Source organism: Anser brachyrhynchus (genome assembly GCF_964034855.1).
Source record: "Anser brachyrhynchus genome assembly, chromosome: 4".
NCBI classification, from domain to species: domain Eukaryota; kingdom Metazoa; phylum Chordata; class Aves; order Anseriformes; family Anatidae; genus Anser; species Anser brachyrhynchus.
Genome location: NC_137698.1, coordinates 59,677,771 through 59,698,947, shown reverse-complemented (window position 1 = coordinate 59,698,947; position 21,177 = coordinate 59,677,771). Strand labels below are relative to the sequence as shown.

Genomic DNA, 21,177 nt, shown 5'->3' with positions numbered 1-21,177 from the left:
GAGACATAATCAACAATTTCTCACAGAACTATAGCCCTAGCTTGCACTTAATGACTGTTCCTTCTCACTGATTGAAAGAGATTTTGTCATTTTAGCAGCATTTTAGGTTATTACCAGGCAATTTGCTCATTTGAGAGATGCCTAGCTCCCTTGATAAGAAGATCATAAGGGCTAATATGCTCAACAGATGAGAACGTTTAATTTACTTCCATTCTCTCAGTTCCAATTTCATTATTGGAACTTGATAATATCTATGGCCCATAATTTCTTAGTCCATTAAGGGCTGGGAATACAGGACCATTTAAAATACTTACTATAGTTTTCTCTGCAGTTAACAGCCTTCCTTCCCCAAAATATAAACTTCAGTAACTGAGCAACAACTGAGAATGGGGTCCTAAACTAATCCTCTCATCCTGGCAAATATAAAGACTATAAAATTCCATCTTTGCTCAAGGTTTTATCAGTACACGAAATCAGAGAACTTGGAGGCGTGATTTTGTATAATTTGGGTAAAGATATGAATAACTTCTCTAGTCAAGAAGATGGCTGAATTTCACTCTCAAAACTGAAAGTCATTGTTTCCTTTCATGGCATCTGTGGAATTAAATGCTCTTTAGACAATTTATCAGTAATCTGGTGGTCATAATTTATTTGAATACACATGAATTTACTGTCAGTTTTTATGTGCAATGTTTTAATAAGTAAATCTGATTGCCTTCATTTCTACCTAAGCATTTGCTTTAAGTCTTTTCTGTTATCTGACCTTCCTCTTCCCCTTTTTTTTTTTTTCAGTCTGTGATTTGCTTCCATTTTGTCCCCCAGGTTTCTTTGTTTCTCATCTCTTATTCTCAGTCTGTTTCTATATATGGTTAATATTTTTCCTTTTGAGTCCTCAGATATACCCAGAGCATTCTCATCTAGTTGGCTGGAGAGACCGTAAATAGCAACGAATAGCAGAAAAAGTATTTAGTTTTTTGCTCTGTTGTTCAAGCCTGCTTCCTGGGTCTTTTAGGACTGGCCAAATGTAGCTATTGGAAAGCACTGTGGGCATTAAGCAACTCTGAAGATGATTTCCTTTCCCTTATTCTATTCAGATAAATCAATGTGTGCAAGTAAGCAAGGTGGATAAAATTTGCTGACTGCAAATTGTTAATGGAAATGACAACTCAGAGCAGTAAGATATAGACTATGAAACAAAAAAAGAAAAAGATTAGCTTTCTGCTCTGAAGATCAATGAAAGAATGGGAGACAGGACTCAAAAAGAATCCTGGGTTATCCATACAGCAAAGCACATTCAGAACATTTGACCAAGACTATACAAGTCCAATATTGATCAAGACTAAAGACTCTAAGTAACATAAATGGCTTAACTCTAGACCTTGAGATGATGAGTTTGCTCTTTGCAAAAAGAGAAAATTGTCATGGTGGGAAATACCGTTGGTGGGAAATACCGTTGCAACACTGTACCAGCATTGTACCACATATCAGTGTTGGAACGGTTTGAGAGGAAGATGGTTTTATTTAAAACAGAATTTGCAGTGAAACACCTTTAATTCACATCCTCACAGTTTCATGCTCAGGAGCACCAGGACATGTGTGTTTGGGAAGTCTGTACAGCCATGTGGCACCAAGGCAGAGATGCTCAAGCTAACTGTCCAGCCCTATGGCACTGTCATGCCTGGGTCCAGCATCCCTTGCAATTACATACAGGACAAATGACACCAGCTTTGAAGTCCTCGTGTCTCCTGGGTTATTATGAGGTTGGCAACCGTGTGGAGATTTTGGAAATGACTCTGTGGAGTCTTTAGGAGCTGATAGTGATAGCATCTCTATTCTGTCTCACCTCTGTGAGTCATCAGGATTTGTTCATTGCTCTTTTTCTCCAGATCTGGGTGTCCTGTAAAACTGCACATAGATGTGCTGTGGACTTGATAATCTGCTAACATGGTTGCCATTAGCGCAGGCCCTGTTGTTGCTGTGTGCTCAATCTGTTGCCTGGACAGGAGGTGCACGTGAAGGTGCTGAGGAAGCTGACTAATGAAATTGTGCTGGTCCTATCATCTCTGAAAAGCTGTGGCAATCAGATGTGATTGCCAGGTACTGGAAAAAAAAGCCTTGTGCAGCCGCTCTCTTAGAGAAGATGATGAAGGAAATCTTTCTGGAAGCCATTTCCAGGCTGATGAAGGACGAGAAGTTGATTTGGAGAAAACAGCACAGAGCTACCAACATGTTTGTTTTCTATGATGAGATGATTGGCTCTGTAGATGATGTGATCAGAGCAGCATACCCCGATTTTAGCAATACTTTTCACATAGCACCTGCTAACTCCAAAGAGGGTGAAAAAGAGCCAGAATCACTTTACACAAAGAGTAGTGATCAACAGTCCAGAATCAAATTGGCACATGGTCATAGGTGTTTCTTTGGGTTGAGTGGGTGGGTTAGACTAGGTAACCTCTAGAGGTCGTAAATTACTCTGTGATCCTGTGATCAAGGACACTCAGCCGTATTTGGGTCCTCACACTGAAATCACGAGGCACTTAAGTTTCTGTGGATTAACGGGTCAGGCTGCAGCCCGGTGCCGGTACCTTCCCTCGCTCTGACCTGGTGTGGCTGAATCCATGTGAGGTGAAGCAGGAGGGCCCCTGGAGATGTTCCCACTCAACGTGCCCCTCACCATCAGGTGCCTACCAGCACCGGGCTCCCCCAGCTCCCAAATGTGCTCCTTGAAGATAATTCATCCCAGGCTTCCTGGTCTGAGGACCCTGTAGCTGAAATCAACAGGTGAAAACAAACCAATTTTGCAAGATTTTTAAGGAGAATCGTTTTCAGCTTCATACCCGCAGCATTTCAGTGAAGCTCACAGCTATTCTGATGCATGGCACTTCTCTGCAGGACTCCTGCGGTCCGTAGCCTTTGACTCCAGCGGCTCTCAGTTACAGCAGCTCACATTCATCCAAGAAACTTCCCTGTTTCGTGTACCCTTTATGAATACGACTCTTTTTGTATTTTAAAATTACCTAATTAATTAAAATAACAGCTGGTTTCTTTGTTTCCTTCTGGGGAATTTACTCTGCTCCAGCTCCCCTCCCTAAAGTCAAACAACGCCGAGTGAGCTTTCGTAAGATGCGGGCGTTTCATTGTTCTCTCTGCACCAGATCTGCTCAGATACTGCTGGTCTTTAAAGGCTGCTGCGTGCTAAGGCTACGAAGTCACTGTTAGATGCATTTTCCAACTCTTCATATGCTATATGACTAAAGTGTTTGTGTGTGTTTTTTTGTTTTTATTGAAACGTTTTGGCTGAAATGGGTGTGCAAGCTGACTGTGTCGCTGAGAAGTTATTTCCTGCTGTATGTGACTGCTCTATAAGGCAGCACAGTGAGCTTTTGGGATTGTGCTTTTGGGATTGCGAGGCATGCGATGCCTCCATCTCCTGCTGGGCTCGCGTGGCAGGTCAAGGCTTTTCTGAAGAACCTTTAAAAAATACTTCTGCTGTTACTTCTTAGTTGGTTGCACTAGTTAATTTTATAGTGAGGGTAAGGTTTATATAGCTTTTGCCATCCATGCTGCATTGTTTGATGTTGTGTATCTGCGGTATTACATGGGATGCAGGCTTTAAAGGCCTTGTTATTCGTCGTTGAACGGATCAAGACAGAGGGGTTGATAATCCCATGGATTTGGACAGCACAAGGCACAACACAGATTTTATTCCTGTGCAGCGGCTTGATGGAAATGACTTGAGTAAAAGTGTTTTTGTTTTTGATTTTTTTGCCAAGGCCCTAAGCACAGTTAAATCGGGGTTTAGCCTTCACGAGGGCTTGGTGTTCCTGATTTAAGTTGCTCGGGACCAGACTCCAAACCCCTTTCTGTGGCTGCCCTGAGGAGGCCGTGCGTGCCATGCTAGGTTTTCTCTCACACCTTCGTGTCTCTTGGAGAACCCTCCTCAGGCGGCCGCTCTTCGGGCAGCGCCGATGTGGTTAGGGCAACTTTCCGGGACTCAATTTTTTCTTTCTTCCTGCGGTTAACCGAACTGTTTCAAAACACCGCGCCCCGCCTCGCTTCACCTCAGCAGCCCAGCCCGACGTGAGGCACTCGGGGCAGCGACCCCGGGGCTCCCCTCAGCCCCCCCCCCCGCCATGTCGCCCCCGCTCGGCGCCAGCCCGCCCTGGCACCGCCCCCCGGGTGACGTCACGGCGCGGTGACGTGTCGCCCGGGCGGCTCGGCGGCGGTGGCGGCGGCCGCCGGAAGCGGCGCGGGGCCGGCGGCTGCAGCGCGGTGCGGCGGAGCGGCTCCGGAGCCACTCCGGATCGACTCCGGCTCCTTCCCTCTTCCCTCGCCGCGGCCGGCCGTCACGATGAGCGGGCTCCGAGCGCTGCGCGGCGCGGCGGGGACGCCGCTGCCGACCTGCCTGCTCCTGCTGGGGCTGCTCCTGCCGGGGCTGCTCCTGGCCGCTGCGGGCGGCGAGCAGGAGGCGGCGGCGGGCGGGCGGCGGGGGTCGCGGGCGGGCGGTTCTGCCTCCTCCTCCTCCTCCTCCTCTGCGGCGGACACCGCGGCGGTTGTGGCAGGTAACGGGGGCAGCGCGTCCCGGGGCCGGGGGGGCACAGCCGCCAGTCTGCGCTCCGTTACCGGGCGTCCCGTCCCTTCCCTTCCCTTCCCTTCCCTTCCCTTCCCTTCCCTTCCCTTCCCTTCCCTTCCCTTCCCTTCCCTTCCCTTCCCTTCCCTTCCCTTCCCTTCCCTTCCCCTGCCCTCGGGTTGCGGCAGGCTCCGGTGGCCCCGAGCCGCCCGCCCGCCGTCCGGAGCCGCCCCGTAACGGAGCTCGCGGTCCGCAGGCTCGGGGAGAGGGGGCTGGGGAGCCGCCGGAGGGGGCTGCGAGTTGGCCGGGTCCCTTAGCGCGTGTTTTGGGGAGCCCCGCGGCTGGAGCCGGGAGGGGGAGCGGCAAACCCCACAGCCCCTGCGAAGCAAAGCAGGCTGCGTTTCCTGCCGGGGCAAAACCCGGTGCTGCCTGAGCCAGCGCCCTGAGCCGAAATTGCTGCTTTTCACTAGATGTTCCCTTAGCCTCGTGTGAGGCTCTGAGATCGCCGTTGCCTGATTTTTGTTTGGCTCGCCGCAGAAACTGAGGAAGTTGGAACATCCGCAGTCTGAAGCAGGAGTCGCACCTCCCAAGGGTGTTGGGGAAATGCCGTGTTAGATCAGCTTTTTTTTTTTTTTTTCCCAGAGCATAATTAATCTGGTTGTAGGTGGCATTAAGTGGTTCTCGCTATGTGTAGCGCTGATGCTGTCTGCGTTTCACGCTCAGTCACTCTTGAAATGTCAATTTGTAGGGAGAAGTATTTAAAAAATATTTTTGGACTGTAAAACCGCTGCGATGCTTGTCAGCTGCTGTGGTGCCTCCCTCCCCCACCCCCATGCACTGGATCTGGTGAGAAAATCCATTTGAGAAATCTAACACATCACAAGTGGATTTACTATGTTACATGTGTGAGCGTGGTCTGGAGAAAGGTATGTTTAAGAGCCATCACAGAATCAGTTTTAATCTTTCAGAGGTTTTTAACACGGTTCTGCGTTCATCCACTTGCTGGATTTGGTGTTGATAGTGTGAATTGGCTGCCTGTCTGGTAGCTAACCCAAACAGTTCTAAGTTACTCTTTGCAAAGTCGGAAGGAAGAAGCCTTGAAAGCTGGGGGAGAACCAGATGACTGTGCAGGGAGTGATTGTAGTTATATTATCTCTCATTCTTTCCTCCGAAGATTAAAATCTGCAGATGTGACAGCAAGTTAGGAGGGACTGCAAGCGCTCTGCTGGGTGAAAATAGAACGAAAATCAAATTCCATAGGCTTGAGAGGTAAAATCCAGAAGATGAGTCTGTTAAGTATAAAATGCTGTGCCCAGAAGACTCGCAGATGCTCAAATACAATGTAGGTGTGTAGTCAGCACAGCTGTAGGAAATAATCCAGGGGTGATGGTTGCAAATTGGTCTGAACAAGCATCATAATGCAGCTGGCAAAAGCGGATGCTGTCCTGGGATGTGTTGATCTGGCTTAAATTACAGAAAGCTCTTAATTTATTGTTCTTCATTGCTCTTTTGTGCATCGTCTCGAGTATTAAACAAGCCAAAAAAGTCAGAAAAGTAGCAATGTGGATGGAGAGGCTTAGCGTCTGACTAATGTATTACTTTATTTGGGGGGATGGAAAAGGCTGTGGGAGGGGTGTGTCACTATCTAAGAAATCAGTTCACGAGAGGATATTGATTTAATTTTTTTTTTTCCATCTGCTGTGGTTAAGAGGTGGGTTAAGAGGAAGTGAATTGTACGGGGGAAGATTGAGGTTAAATATCAACTGGAAAGTTTTTACCAATAACATTCAAATTACAGAAATGGTTCAACAAATCCCATCATTAAAGGGTTTTTAATGGGTTAGAGAAGCAGCTGGCAAAGGTAATCTAGAGAGATACTGACATGACAGAAAAGTGACGTGCAACTAATTTTATGACTTTATGATTTTATAAACAGCCATATTTTATCAGATATTCAGGGACTTAATTGTTACTATTGTCTACTTGCGTGAGTGCGCCTTTTTAATCGTAACTTGTAAATGATAACTCTACATATGTTACATCTGAAGATGTTTAGTCACAGTTATAAAAATCAGATCAATGAAACTGTTTCCACTGATTGGAATAGGAATACTGCGAGGTTATTTTCTCTTCATTCTGACCCTGCTTGTTTAGTGGAAATTTTTTGGTGGAAAGTTTTAAGGAATCATCTATCCAGACCTTGAAGATAAGTCTGGGTTATCATATTCTGTTTATTCTGTTATTATCTGCTTCACAGTTCTGGAGGATTGTGGTTTTTTATGTCTAAATTTAATCAATGATCAGAAAATCTGGCCGTCTTTCAGGCGAGACAGAGAACCTGGAACTGTATCTGGCTAATAAAATTCTCTCAAATAGTAGCTTATAATATTTAGCTAGGCCATTCTTAACTGTAGCTCTACATTGTATTTACTGCAGAAACAGTGGATGCCACCATGTAACCGTTTTCTCAAAGTGAAAGATGTGTCTTATTCACTGAGCTTCCATTTTGGAACTGCCCCATCATGTTGTGTCAGTGCTCTGTGATCCTCAAATTTCTGTCGCTGGCACTAGAGAAGTGAAGGTTTGTGTAAAACACTGTTTTTTTTTCTGGAACTTCATAACGGATTGAAGCCATTTTAATGCGGGTGGCTGTCGAAGGGTGGCTTTTCTCTTTGGAAGCTGACCCCAGCTGGCCGTGCTAGCAGGATCAGTGCGAGAGAGCAAGCAGGAGGACATCCTGGTACTGGGAGGGAGGGAGTTTCCTGCTCTTTCTGCTTTGTGCTTTTTTTTTTTGTCCCCAGTGCTGTGGTGAGCACTGCTGCGTTAGCTTGCAGGAATGTGAGAGGGGCAACAAAAAGTGATGGTTTTCTTATCAGACTCTTTCCTGGCATGCTCTGAGCACCAGCAGCAGTGCAAGGAAGAGGGAGGATGGGGCTGCGTGGGTGGGGTCAGCGGTTGGTGATGGCAGTGAGTGAATAAATGAGCCTCCCTGCCCATGTAATTGCATCTGAAGGTGACTGAAACTGCTCTGGTGACCTTTTTTAGCTAGAATAATCTGTTAGGAAGTTGGCGTGGTCACGTGTGAGACTTTACGCTTTCTATCACTCCACCGTGTGTGTAGTGATTTTAATCGTGCAGCAAAACAATCTTTGATTACGTGTGCATGCACTGGCCTTGTACGACTGAGCTCCATGACTGGTCACTTCCCTAGCAGACTGCTTTTTAAGGCCAGTAGATTTTTCTAGTGACAAAAATTGAGTACCTCAAGCTTGTTTTGTTCTATTACTTCTATTTGTATGCCTGTAGCTAAGCTCTTTGTGATCTGCTCCTATCATTTAGGTTGAGAGGACAGAAATATGGGTCCTTTCCCCACTAAATGATGCCGACCTGAAGCTGTTGGTCGCTTCCCGGCTGCGTTTCAGCGTAGTTACATGAAGTTCTTTGACTCAGTATCATCCCTCCATCAGCAGGTTTTCGCATTGCTCTTTCAGCTGTAAGCATTCTGAAGCAATCTCTGCTTTTCTGGGGACCTCCTACTAGGCTCTGGCTAGCTACTCCTACGCAACTTGGGCATGACTCATTTTCTTCTAACTAACAACCTATCCTAAGTAGGTTGAGCTGCCATGCATCTGTCAAAAGAGAACTGGACCCAATGGCAGAGGCAGCGGATCACGTTAAGATTTCTCATGATGATACTATCGCTACGGAAAACACCTAAAAATGCAGTTTCCTTTTTAAAAAAGTTTGTATGAAGTAAACCAATTTGATATCCTTTTAATTGTTTTTTTTTTTTTAGCATGTGTGCTGCACTTTTTATGTCCTTTTGTATTTAATATGGTCTCAATCAGCACCAGGGGAGAAGAACATATTGTCAAGAGCTGTGATGCTGTGGGAAAGCTAGGAAGATTACAGGTTTAATCTTTTTGTAGCTTTTAATGCACTGTCTAAAACTTCTCAGAAGTCAAGTGTGGTATTTTATGTAAGAGTTGAGTCTGAAACTTGCTGCAGAAACCCTGATGCACAAGCCTTCAGTGGGATTAGTCTGCATCATATCTGTGAAACGCTTTTTAAAATACAGGAACTTGAGATGTTTATCTTGACCGCACATGGTATGTGTTAGGAGTAAATAATCATTACGAGTGTTGTCCTAAAATAAGCACCTGTGCGTTTTCCAAACAAAGGTGAGTTTCGAGCTGTTACATAAGTTGGTGTTATTCTGCCTTGGTGGATGCTCCCAAGTCTCCCGTGTTGCTATGGAAACTATCTTTGCATCTCTGCAAGGGGGAGGGTGCGTAAAACAAAATGCATATTTATAATTGAGAACCAGCATAAATGGAATGGGATGATTGCCTGGGTACTCTACAACTTGCGTCTGTTTACTTGATTTCTGCCAGCACTTCAGACTTAACTGAAGGATGTTTGTTCCTGTTTCTTTAATGCTTTTTTCCTCCTGTTGGACCTTGCTCCTTTGCCTTCCAATCACAAAAGCAGGCACCTTTCAGAGGCCCGTTAGAGGGATCCTTAATTCTGTATAATGAGAAGTAGTCCAGAATTTTAACTAAAATTCATCGTGGAAATTGCGTATAAGGTGCTTGCCAGGACAGTTACAAACTTGGGTTAACGCTAACATTAACAGAAGCGTTGACTCAGCAGAATCTGAATTAACAGGTAGGAACCACCGCCTTTTTTAAAAAAAAAATAATAAAAATCTCATCCTTGCCGTCTCTAGCAACGATTTTTAGGTACCTCATGAGGAAACATCCTCTGTATGCAGACGGTGTTACACTCCTGCAGGTGAATCGTGCTTCTCCGGGGATCCCTGGGTGCAGGGGTGGAAGGCAGTGTCACTGGCTGTTGCGGCTTGTACTGCAAACCACAGGCAGCACCACAGAAACTTGGGTAAACTGGAACAGTTGTCGAGGCTACCGGGACTGTGTGAAGCTTTAACTTCTGCTGTAGCTTAGAGTTTATAGGAATGCAAAGACAGCTTTGACCCTTTTCCTCTAGGCCATGCTTTCTGTCCCCTACTTCTGCATCGTGAAGCAACTCTCAACTGATGAGGGCCCAGCCCTATGGTACTGTGTCCAGTTACAATTTTAATACATGATCTTTTTGTGTACTTTGTTTTTGTGGTTAAGTCTTAAGTTGTAAGAAGCTGACGTGTGCTCAGCTTCCAAAACTGAGATCAGCAAAAACCATCAGTTTGTCTGAAACGATTTAAAGCTGTGTTTAAAAGCAAACAGCCTTTGGTAGAGTATAAATTCAAGCAAGTTTTTTGTTGAATAAAAATTTGGTGAAGACATTTTGGGTTTCTAAACTCTGGGTACTTTCTCCTTAAAATTGGGAACTTTGCATACAAGGTGTGGTATGAATGTTCTTTCTTGCTTTGTGGCTTAGAATAAAGGAAGGGGTTAGTCTTATGTAAATTATTCAGCGCATGTAATAACGCTACACAGAAAAAGGAATAGGTTTTCCTCCGTTCCATCAGGTCACTGTGTGAACTGAATTACTTAAAATTTGGAATTTTTCGCAAGTTCGGGGAATTTTCACAATAACATTATTTTGTTCTTGATATCAAATAACTCCACTAGATGACCATTGAGGTTTGTCATCAGTAACTCCTGACCACTTCATCTTTTTTCCAGCATGTGTGGTACTTCATGAATGAGGGAATGGCTCAGCAAGCGTGTTTTATTTTTACGCTACCGTCTCTGTTTATGTGTAGAAGTGTTTGGTGAGTTTTGCTGGGAAGTTATCAATGTAACTTTTGTCAGTGTGCTGACACTTTGTTCCAACCATAGCATTTTATTTGAAACTCGTTCTTCCCACGTATACCCTCGCTAACTTCATTAAGCAGGTGAATTTGCAGGTTGTGTGCCCAACCTAAAGCAGATTAAGATAATTTTATGTTGCTTCTCTATAGTTATAGCCTGAAATGACCAACTTGGTTTGCTTTTGCCTGAATTTGCAATGCTGCCTAGTATTTGAAGAACAGCAAGCAAGAAATATTATACTGTTAACAAACAAAACCACCCAAACTTTGTGGTCTTTGAGATGATTTTGAAACAAATACTGAAGTTAATCATTCTTAGTAGGATACTTCCTTCTAGTGTGGTTTTAATTCTAGATTGCTATATATAGAAGGCTGCGAGATAACTTCTTACTGTAGCGTTGTGTGCCTGTATGAAAAATACTGTTGGCTTAAGTTAGTTTTTGTTGCCTGGACTCAAATGATTTTGAAGTGAAAATGAAGCAGTTCGCTTTTTCAGTGCTAAGTATGGTGTACTCTTTTGTTAAATATGAAAATTAGACTGTAATATCATGTAGCTCTGATACTTACATAAAGATGTGACGTGAAGGAAAAAATATCTATATTCTCGTCTACTTGTATTTTTTTAGGTGCAATCGAAATGCATCAAGGCAGCTCTGTCTTCCCCCATGTATGTATGTTTGACTTACGAGGGGGGAGACTTAACTGTTGTCAGTGCTTTTTGGGAACATCTGTCTCACTTTCCTTTCTCCTGTCTGGTTTGTGTTCCCTGAAGACATCTCCTGAAACACTGCTGGCATAGCCACAAAGGGTATTGTGGTTAAACTTCTAACAACTGAATAATATGTCAGTTTGTAGATGAGAGACAAAGGCATTATTTTGCTATAGGAACCTGTGTACTCTATTCTCTGGGACTACATTCTAACACTGCATTTTAAATGAATGTTTTCATTTTGGTCTTATGAAACTGCAGTGCCTGTAATTGGCCTTCCTTTGGTTGCATTGCAGGCAAATGACAGAGTCACGCTGCAGTCTTTGAAGGATGTGGCTTTGTTATCAATTTAAACTGACCTCAGTGCAGGCTCTTGCTGCAGAAGAGGATATTCCCTTGTGCCTGTTGCGTTCTCTTCCTCCCTGCCTGTTCTGTCTGTCCGAAATTCTTCCTTAATATTGTTGTGGCTGAGGTAGTCTGGGGGAATGCACTGAGCTGGAAGTTGTCACTCGTGTTTTAGCAGGGTCAGGTCCTTGCTTCATTTCACTGCACTGCTGCACAAGAGCATCTGTGAGAAGACAACAGTGCTGGAGGGAAGGTAGTGTTGGCCGTTTCAGTAGAAGCCCATGCATGCCAAGTAGAAATTTTTGTCTTCAAATGAAAACTTCCAGGAGCCAACTCAGTTTTTACCAGTTGATTGTAAGAGAGCTTATCTCAAAAGCCAAATCACTTGCTTGGCATAACTATTTAATCACATAAAGCAAACTAATGAAATATGATTTTTATTAATACGGGATAAGGAAGGCATCTTCTGATTGAGCTGTAAATGTTTATCAGCTTGAAAGGAAAAAAAAAAAGAGCCAATCTGAACTCTAAATTCATCTGATTACTGCTTTTAATCTTTGTCATAAAGGAATCTGAGTATAACTGGTTTGTTTCCTGTATTAAGTAAACATCTTTGCTAAGAAACTACATCTGTGGTGTTTCCTTTTTTGTCACAAAAGCACTCAGATACTTGTGTTATGCTGCCTCATGTCTGTGTGTTTATGGTATCCTGAGATCAGTAGTCAAGGCTCTAATTTCTCTCCGTGTTGAAGAGTGGTAAGATTTCCTTACTTCAACAAAATGGAGGCTCTATACACAACCTGGCCTGTTACGAGATCCACAGAAACTGCTATTTCCTTACAGATGAGTGATAAGCAATCACAGCTAATGTGTGACCTTAATGGGAAGAAAAGTTATGCATCTTCAAAGTACTGGATGATGACAAATGGAGCGTTATCCTAATTAGCTTAAGGGTGAGTGGAAGTTTGACGCATGGCGGGATGATGAAGGGGGCCCTGACATAAACTGCTGTTGACTGCACAGATATCTGAAGGTATTGCATGATACTGTGTGATAGGGTAATGAAATGGTAGCTGAGATTGTCTCAGTGCAGAAAACAAAATAACAAAAGCGAACAAAACACTTGGGGAGGAAGGAATTGGATATTTTCATACTCTAAAGTAAAAGCTTGTATTGAATTTAACTGTATAACTGGGGCTTGGTTGACTGTTACAGTTTTGATTTTGGAAGTAATTGTGGATTGTCCTTTGGAAAAAGGCCGGTATTTCTTCAGGAATAAATATTACAAATTATGAAGAAAGGAGGATAGCATACATACAGTTATCATTTGAAAAGGACATGAAAAACTAGAAAAGGTCTGGATAAAGCTGGCTGAACTTCTTGTATATATGCTTTTGTGTATGAAGAGGCATTAGGACCCCTTGCTTTTAAAAGACCTGCCCTGTGGCCATGGTTATTTGAAAGCTGAAGCCAATACATGTTAACAGCTGGGGTTTAGGCCTTCAGCCTGCGCTCTTCTTCATGCTGAGCGATTTCAGTTAAGTAAACTGACATTTTCTACTACAATAATTCACTGAAACTGGTTAAGTGAAGGTCATATGAGCCCCAGGCTGGGTCAGGGAAGGAAGGAGGGATGTGTGGCGCTGTGGCAGCCAGGTGGGTTTTGAGTGGTAGGGATTGGTGGTGAGGATGTAGTAGACCTGTTTGAAAACATGAATATTTTAAAGGAGGTAACTGTAGGAAGACTGGTAGTTTTTTTTTCATATGGGACCTAGGGGCATTGATTGAAAATCAGAAGGTTTAAAATAGGCATCCCACCTGCCCCGCACTTCCTTGGAGGGAGCGGACCTCTGTGAACAGCTGGAATTAAACTGGGAAACTCGTTGCAGTTGTGTTTGAAACAAGACAGTTTGGCAGATGCTGTTTTCCATTAGCTCTTCATTTTTGGTTTTGTGCAAATGTTTAAAGTGATTGCTACTGCAGAAAGAATAAGATTAAAATGCTCGAAGGAGAATGTCATAGTGTTGTAGTAGGCTGCATCGTGATTTATACAGTAAGTTTTTTTGGGAGATGTTACTAAATGAAGGTTTTCAATTGAGGGCTTGCAGAATACTTGCTGGCACCAACTTTGTAAATTGATTTTATTGAACTGTTTTCCTTCCATTGATTTGCATTGGTTTGCAGGCTCCTAAGTGGTATCTTAAAGCTGAAATTTCTTTCCTGACAGAAGTTAATAAAATTACAATGACTTTTTGTTTTTGATTTTTTTTCTACCGTTCTTAGTTTTCTATGCCCAAAATGCTGTCAGCAGCAGATTAACATTCTTGCAGAAGCCAAGAACAAGACAACCATTGTCTCGTAACCCAAATTATTGCTTTAAATATTCTTTAAATATGACCCTGCCACTCTTACTTGCAGGGTGATGAGGGAAATTAACTTTTCAGAGCTTGTGGTTTCTTCTTTTTTTCCCCTCCAAAAAAAGGTTTCAAAGGCTTATCAGAATAAAAGTGACCATTTCACTGCTTCTTGTGCAGTTGAGAACATTTTAAGTGAAATTATCTGGTCTTGGCATGGGTTCTGGTCTGAAAACTGACTCTACATAAACATTTCATGAATATGTCTAGTTCAGTTTGCCTCTTTCAGAATTGTTTACTGTGCACACTAAAAATGAAAATGGAAGTGAAACTCTCCTCTAGTAACTGGGACGCTTTGCAGATGGAAACTAACAAAAATCTGGTGTTTAAAGCAATGAAAGTTCAGCTTACTTTTCCACATCTGTGCTGTGCTCTCAGTATTCATAAGGAGAAGCTTAATTCTGGCCTGTTTATTAGGAGTGTGGTAAGAGACTTGCTAGAAGCAGGAAGGAGCATGTATTGCACCATCAGGACAGAGCTCTAATTGTTTTCCTTGGCAAGTGTTGTAGTCAGAATTTTGGAGAAGACAGTCTTCAATACGAAGTTCTTTGGCACTTTTTGCATACAGATGAGTTAGAAACATCAGCTCTGAACTGCTGTAGAAATCGGTGACATACATATGTCCTGAGATCACCGTGGAGGCTGCCGTTTGCACGAGTGTTGGGAAATCTCAAAGAGCTCCTTATGTGAGGCCCGATAGTGAGCTGAAGATCGGAAGTTGAATATATAGGGCATTCTGTATCCTGTGGAACTAAAACAGAGCATTTCTCTAAAGTACTTACTGGATACGTAATGGAGAGGAATATTTCCTGGATATTTTCTTAATGTCAGTATGTGAAGTAAGTGTAAGTTAGAAATATGGTATAAGGTGAATTGCAACATTCATACAGGTGCCAAGTACCAACGCTAATAATGAAGTGTTCAAAGTATTGCAGTTTTAAGTGTTGGGCTGAAGTGAATACTGTACTTTCGTAATGCACATTGTCCAAGAGTTGTAAGTAGCCTGTTATATTTGCATGAATAACAAACCTTTGGCTCTGACATATTTGCTTGTTTTATGAAATAGCCTCACCTGATGATCTCAAGTTTCTCATTTACTTAGAAATATTTTGAAACTTGCTTCCTCTTTGTTTAAGAGAAGTTTGAGATAGGCCACATTACTTCAAAGGGCAAGTTCTCATTAGCTGGTTTGTTAAACAGGCAAAAACCCTTGATTTTACTGATTGTGCATTAGTCATTTTCTATTTACTAATTCAAATGGATATGAAGTGTAGTTGTAACGATGATGTCAACCTCAATTATTTTTTTTACTGACCTGAAAGATTTTAGATATCTTGAGTTATCTAGGTATAACCAATTTTTCTATGATCAGAGATTGTATGTAAGATGTCATCCAAAGGATGACGTTCGGGAATCCTCCAGCTTTTATCCGGTTGCCATTTCTGTCAGAGGATGTAGGCAAATAACGATTTGCATTTGTTGGAGCAGGCAGAAAGCTTTGCTGTCAGTCCCTGTGCTGTTCCCAGACGGGGCTGGAAGCGTGTGGGATGGTTCTTGGTGGCGTACGGGCCCCAGCAGCGGTGCGTCCCGCCCGGCTGTTCCAGCAGGAAGCCTGCCTCCATCCCCCTGGCTTCTCTGCCTGGCCGCTGGTCGTGCCAAGGTGGTTGGTGTCATACCCGACCTGGAGAATGCCCTCATGTTGAGAATGAGCTGCTGTTTCAGACCATGCAGATTTTAGCATATTGGTGAAGAAACATACTCGGGTACCAATTACTCTGCACTGTTTCCTGCTTAATTATTTTCATTTGTTTTTTTTTAAACATGGTTAAATTAGTAGGGCTCAGACATCTTTAAGTGCTTAGTAGGGCTCAGACATCTTTAAGTGCTTACCTGTGATGTTACTGATCAGAAACTTTAAGGATTGGATTCCTCTTGCAGTTCTTGAGGTGTTCGTGTCTTAGCTAGGAATCTGGGCTCCTTCTCTAACACCGTACAGAGAGCAAACATGCTACCCTGAGGTAGCCCCGGCTCGGACATGTGGATCACACCACTGACTCTATTCACTGTCAGTTATATTCATGTTGAATGTAAAGAGGACACTTCAGATGCAGGCAAAAAATGTGTGCTCCCAGCTCTGTGTGAAAACTCTTCCAGGAGCAGTGCCTCAACCTGTTTAAGGAGCCTCCAACCTGTTGAAGGTGATATCTGACCTTAAACCATAATCATATATCTAACATTAGACACCTTTTGAGTCATGCAAAAAAAAATTACCTGCCTTTAAGTTTTTGAATACTGCAGACTGAATAATTACTGCTTGGGTTAGATATTAATTTGATATTTACATTCATAGTGCAGCTTAAGTGTGCTAAAGTCTTGTTTCCTGTCATTTAGCTTCAAAATGCTGCAGGATTAGGTTTCAGCCAATCAGTAATACTAGCTAGGAAGCTATAATTAATGTCTTAGGGAAGGGGGGGGAGGTGTTAACTCCTTCTCATCTTTGATATCCTTGTTAGCCATAATTTATTACTTTGAGAAGGTTTGGGAGTTCTCGGTAGATGACTTGGTAGAGAAGATCTATCTATGCGTGAAGTCACTTCAGCTTTTGCGCTGCTTTACAAACTTGATTTGAATGGTTGGATTGCACTGCAAGGCCTATTTGCGTGCGCTCAGCTGGTTTTGGACCTACATGCCTGTGTTCATAAGGAATACCAGAAGACTACGCTGCCATCAGCTCATGTGGCTCTGAAAGTCTTTAACATAAATGTTTCAGATCTGCAGATAAGAGAGAAGCACAGCTATGAAAAAAGGGAAAGAACAATTCCACCTCTGCATTAATTGCATCTGGGAACTCGAAGTAACACTTTGTACTTCAGAGCAGAATGTTGTGCTAAATTGGAAATGGCGATATTCTCGCCCACAATTGTTCGGTCTCATGCAACTGTGATTGGTTTAGTCACAAGCAGAATATTGGTCTGCCTACTCTGTCTTTGCAAGCTACCACGGCACTGGAGTTGCTGTTCGTGGTTCATTAGTATTCATAGGAGCTGTGCCGTAGGAAGGATGAGAGTTGTGGGCAGTGTCTTTTAATGGCATAGATTAGTCTCTGAGAGATAGCAGAGAGCTGGAGAAAAACTGAAATCTTCAAGCATGGCTGGGGACGATTATAGCTCATTTGGAGGCTACATTTGTCTTGTATTGGAGGACCGTTTAGTAGTTCTTCAGAATATCTGTTACTGTGCTTTTCTTGGGCTAATGTTGGAACCTGCAGAGAACTTATAGCTGTTCTATTTGACTAGTGAAAATTGTAATAAATCAGCATTTATGCTGAAATTTTGTAAAGTACTTTGAGCACAGTTGGATTTGCTTCACATGTAATCAAGACATCCAGAAAACTGCAGGCTAACTCCTCAGATGCAATCTTCCAAATATATACTTACTAACAGCAGCAATTTGTCTAGTATATGGTGACTTCTGTCATGTAATTTTCAAATTATTTTTTTTTCTTCTGGCTTTGGGTGCCTGTCCACAATTACCCTCACTTCTGCTCACACTCGTTACTTGCCTCAGTTGAGCGTCCAGTGGAATTTTTGAAGTATTGTGTTTAAAAGAAAAGCAAAAGCTGCACAGAAATCTACTTTTGTATTTTTTGGTGTTTATAAGCTGATTCAGTGAAGGGGTGAATGAAGTGAGAGTGAATATTTGAGGAATCTGGAGTTTGTATTCTAAATAAACATGATGCCAATCCATTTAGATTAGTTGAGGCCTTGTAACTGTCTGAATTTACTTAGACTTTTTGTAATTTCTGCTCAACTTATGACCACCTGTAAAATTTGTGCTTTTATTCTGTTCTGTTATTGCATTTAGAGTTGATGGTTGACTCATCACCTAATGTGAGGAGTAGCTTTTATGTCTAACGTGAGGAATAGTTTTGCATTCAGTCTAACACAATATACGCAGAAGGATTTAGCATGTGATATAGCGATAACATCCCCTCTGAACTAGGACTCTACTTGTGTATAGTGATTCTAGTAAATAGCAAGTGAACTGTTCCATATGAAGTAAGGAAGTCAGCTTTCAGCAGAAGGTGACTCAAAATCAATTCCTCCATTCTGTCCACGCACCTGCTTGGCTTTAATGTTTAATATGCCAACCAGCTGTCACTATTGCCCAACCAGATTGTCGAAAGAGGAGATGAAATAAGAAAATTGGAGGAAAATAAGAATAACGAGAGGTTCTCAGCATGGCCTTCTGAATGTTCATCAGAAGATCGATGATGGCAGAACATGGTTAGAGAGACTAAATAGAAGTTGCTAGTGAAATGTGGGCTGGGTGAGGGTAAAGCTACATCAGGGGAGGGGGGTGAGGATTGTGGATGCTGGAAAGGTGAAAACTCTGAATCTTTCTGAAGAAATACTGTGGTGTTAGTGGTGTTGGAACATACAAGTCATTAGGATAGCCGTGGTGACAGACTGCTTTTGTATAGCATTTAAAGGGTTGCATGCACAGCTCCCGGGAGCGAATGAGTTGGCGAGGCTGGGAAATGCTGCTTCAGTTTATTCCTTGCCTCTTATTTTCTTTGTGCCTTCATGTAAGTATGTAGCGTTTTGTCCTACGTGTTTAAGAAGCAAGCATAAAGCAAAGCAGAAATAGTAAGCTAATAGTTTCATGACTGTGTGGTTCATATTTGTATAAGAAATATGGTGATTATGAAATTTTCTACTTTGAGGGTGCTTGGCATGGTATAGTGTTTATTCTTCGCTCGTGGCAGAATATTTTGCATATGTCTTGTGACTGAAAGTTGTTAGCTAATTCACTGATTAGGGTCGGGTTTAGTAATCAGTTTACTAAAAACCACCACCCCTGGCTTAGTGGAATTTGAGTCTGTGTACTCACCACTGATTGTTTGAAAATTAGTACTGCTGAAATTATCCTGCAAGAAACCCCAAGGTCGTTTTTTCACTTTTCCTGTCAATAATCTAGTCTTACTGATGGTACTTGTACACTGCTAAAGACTTGGATAACGAACAAGAAGGACTGTATGCATGGGTCACGTTCTTGTTACTAACTTTTTAAAAGAATTAATGGAATTGAACTTTGAATGTGACTGTAGATTTATACAGATCACTGAAGTGTTTTTTGAGTTAAGTGATCTCAGGCAATGTTTTTCTTTCTTTTATAAAAGAGTAAAGTTACTTGCATTTCTGCAGGCCATCTATCACTCTCACCTGTTACCCAGAACCATTTTGCTAAAAAATTTCACTCACTGATATAGGAGAAGATTCAATTCCTGTGGCATCGGCTTTTATTAGAACATTGGTGTCTGCTTCTTTAAGAGGAAAAAACATGTGTATTCCTTATGGTTTAATATGGAAATACATGGGGTTGTTTAGAAATACTGGAATTGTAGTGGTTTTTTTCACAGACAGCTCTTACAGGGAACAACTGACACTTACTCTTCCATAAATATTATCTTTAGGTATATCATCATGGGCTTTTTTCTCCCCCTTGTTGATCCAGAAGTGGATTAAAAGGTTAAAACCTTGTTTAAGAACATAGTCATCTTACAAAATCAGGGAAGTAGCTTATCTGAAGTCTTGAATTAACTGTCTACCTGCGGCTTGAGAAGAGGATATGGAGAGAAGTCTTAGCATGTGGTTGCAGCACGTGGTCTTCAGGAAGACTCTTCCTAACAAAAAACATTCATGGGTTGCCTGATGTCCTAGTGAAGACTTGTTCCAGACTGCTTGTTTTTAATTATCTAAAAAAAAAAAAAAATGGTTCCATCACATAGACCTTGCTTTGGAAGGAGTTCTTGGTGTCTTGAACATGATGTTTATCAGTAAACTCAGTGTAATAATTGAGCATCACATCATGTAAAGGCAAACTTTTTTTAAACTAGTAACTTTTCAAAATACTATCAATTGGTTAAAACATAAATAAATTCAATGTCTGGCTTATTTTCTCTGCTTTTTCTCACATTGCTTGTAAGCCCTTTGCATGTGAAAATCTCCCCCCTTATTTTCCTTTGGAATTAGGTTCAGTCTATTTTGAGATGAGCAGAACCAAGCAGCGTACCCGGGCAAGGGAGGTATAATTACCTCTGCATTGCTCTGTTTAGTAACTCCTAACAGCTGCTTATTAAGCAAATGACTTAATTGACTTAATACCTATTAGCGATCTTTCTGGTGAGAAATTTTCTGCTAAAACAAATTCCAGTGCGTATAATTACCTCAGGTGACTTACTGTGCAGATCAGCAATGGTCTGTTTTAAACTTCCGTGCCTTCCCCTCCACTTCTCCCTCTCTGCAGCTCTGGCTTGGATTCCTCCTGAAAGCATCGTAGGTGGGATTTGCTGTTGACGTACCTGATCAGCAGCAATATTCAGGAGGAAGAAGATTGTTATGCTTGGTATCGGTTCTGCAATTGAACTTGTAGCTACTCAGCGTTGATGAGGGGAAAGAGGAAGTCCTTAGCTTTGTTTTGGGCATAAACTGAGAAATCCTTCAAGTAGAAAAGATTGGTTCTATACCTGCTGTTCAGTATTTCTCTGCTGTGTTTATAACCTGCCTCTGAACAGTTGTCATTTGTCTGGTTTTACAAGTCACACCATCTCTTCTGCTGAGTGCAACAACTTACAAAAAGGATTGGGTACCAGTTTATAGGCTGTTGAATTAAACTTCAGGTAAATTGCTAGATTTCCCCTAAGGAGCAAAGGCAGCATTTCCCAGACAGATCTGAATGTAGCTGTTTTCTCCTAGAATGTATTTATGCAGCGTTTATTGTATTGATAAGGGAAGACAAAAATAGAGGCACTCTGGTAGGCTGATTACAAGGAAGATATTAAGGGGAAGTGTAGCTTTTCCTTCTTTGGTAAATGTTTTATGTTAAAAAAGCAAACAATTGGAGAACATGCTGTCAGGGACCAATCGGCTCTGTGCAGCCAAGCACAACTGTGGATCCAAATTGAAACAAAGGAGAAAAAAATCTTAATTTCTACTAATAAATTGTTTTACCTACCAAATGATGAACACTAACATCTGTGTTTGGAATAACTCCTGCTAAGAAATGGCCTTTTTATTTACGTGCTGCATAACTTCATATTTTGTGTATATTTTTGCACAAGCCTTTGATAAAGTTGATTACATTCTAGTTAATTAGTTTCTCCTATTCTGTATATGGTTAGGGCAACGTTGTTTCTTCTAGCGTCATACTTCTTCTCTTGATTCTGTTCCCTAGTAGAAGGGAAAATCTCCTTTTTTTTTTTTAAAAAAAAAGGCATATAAACTTTCATCGTGCAAAAAGTGAAATTCTGTTGCTTTTTCGGGGAAACAAGAGCAAAGGGAAGCTGGGACACTTGCAGCCTTTT

General features: G+C 42.1%; 1 protein-coding gene across 4 annotated transcripts in view; it reads left to right on the top strand.

Moving 5' to 3' along the window:
* Positions 1-4,184: 4,184 nt before the first annotated feature.
* Positions 4,185-21,177, top strand: part of STIM2 (stromal interaction molecule 2) — a 63,593-nt gene continuing 46,600 nt past the window's right edge. For 2 of the 4 annotated variants that reach the window (XM_080588868.1, XM_080588871.1), the window contains exon 1: positions 4,185-4,562. In XM_080588868.1, coding sequence (XP_080444994.1) covers positions 4,352-4,562 — 211 coding nt within the window. In that variant the 5' untranslated portion in view covers positions 4,185-4,351. Of the gene's footprint in view, positions 4,563-5,456; positions 5,497-21,177 lie in introns of those variants that run through there. The other 2 variants (XM_080588869.1, XM_080588870.1) reach the window with 2 other exon arrangements.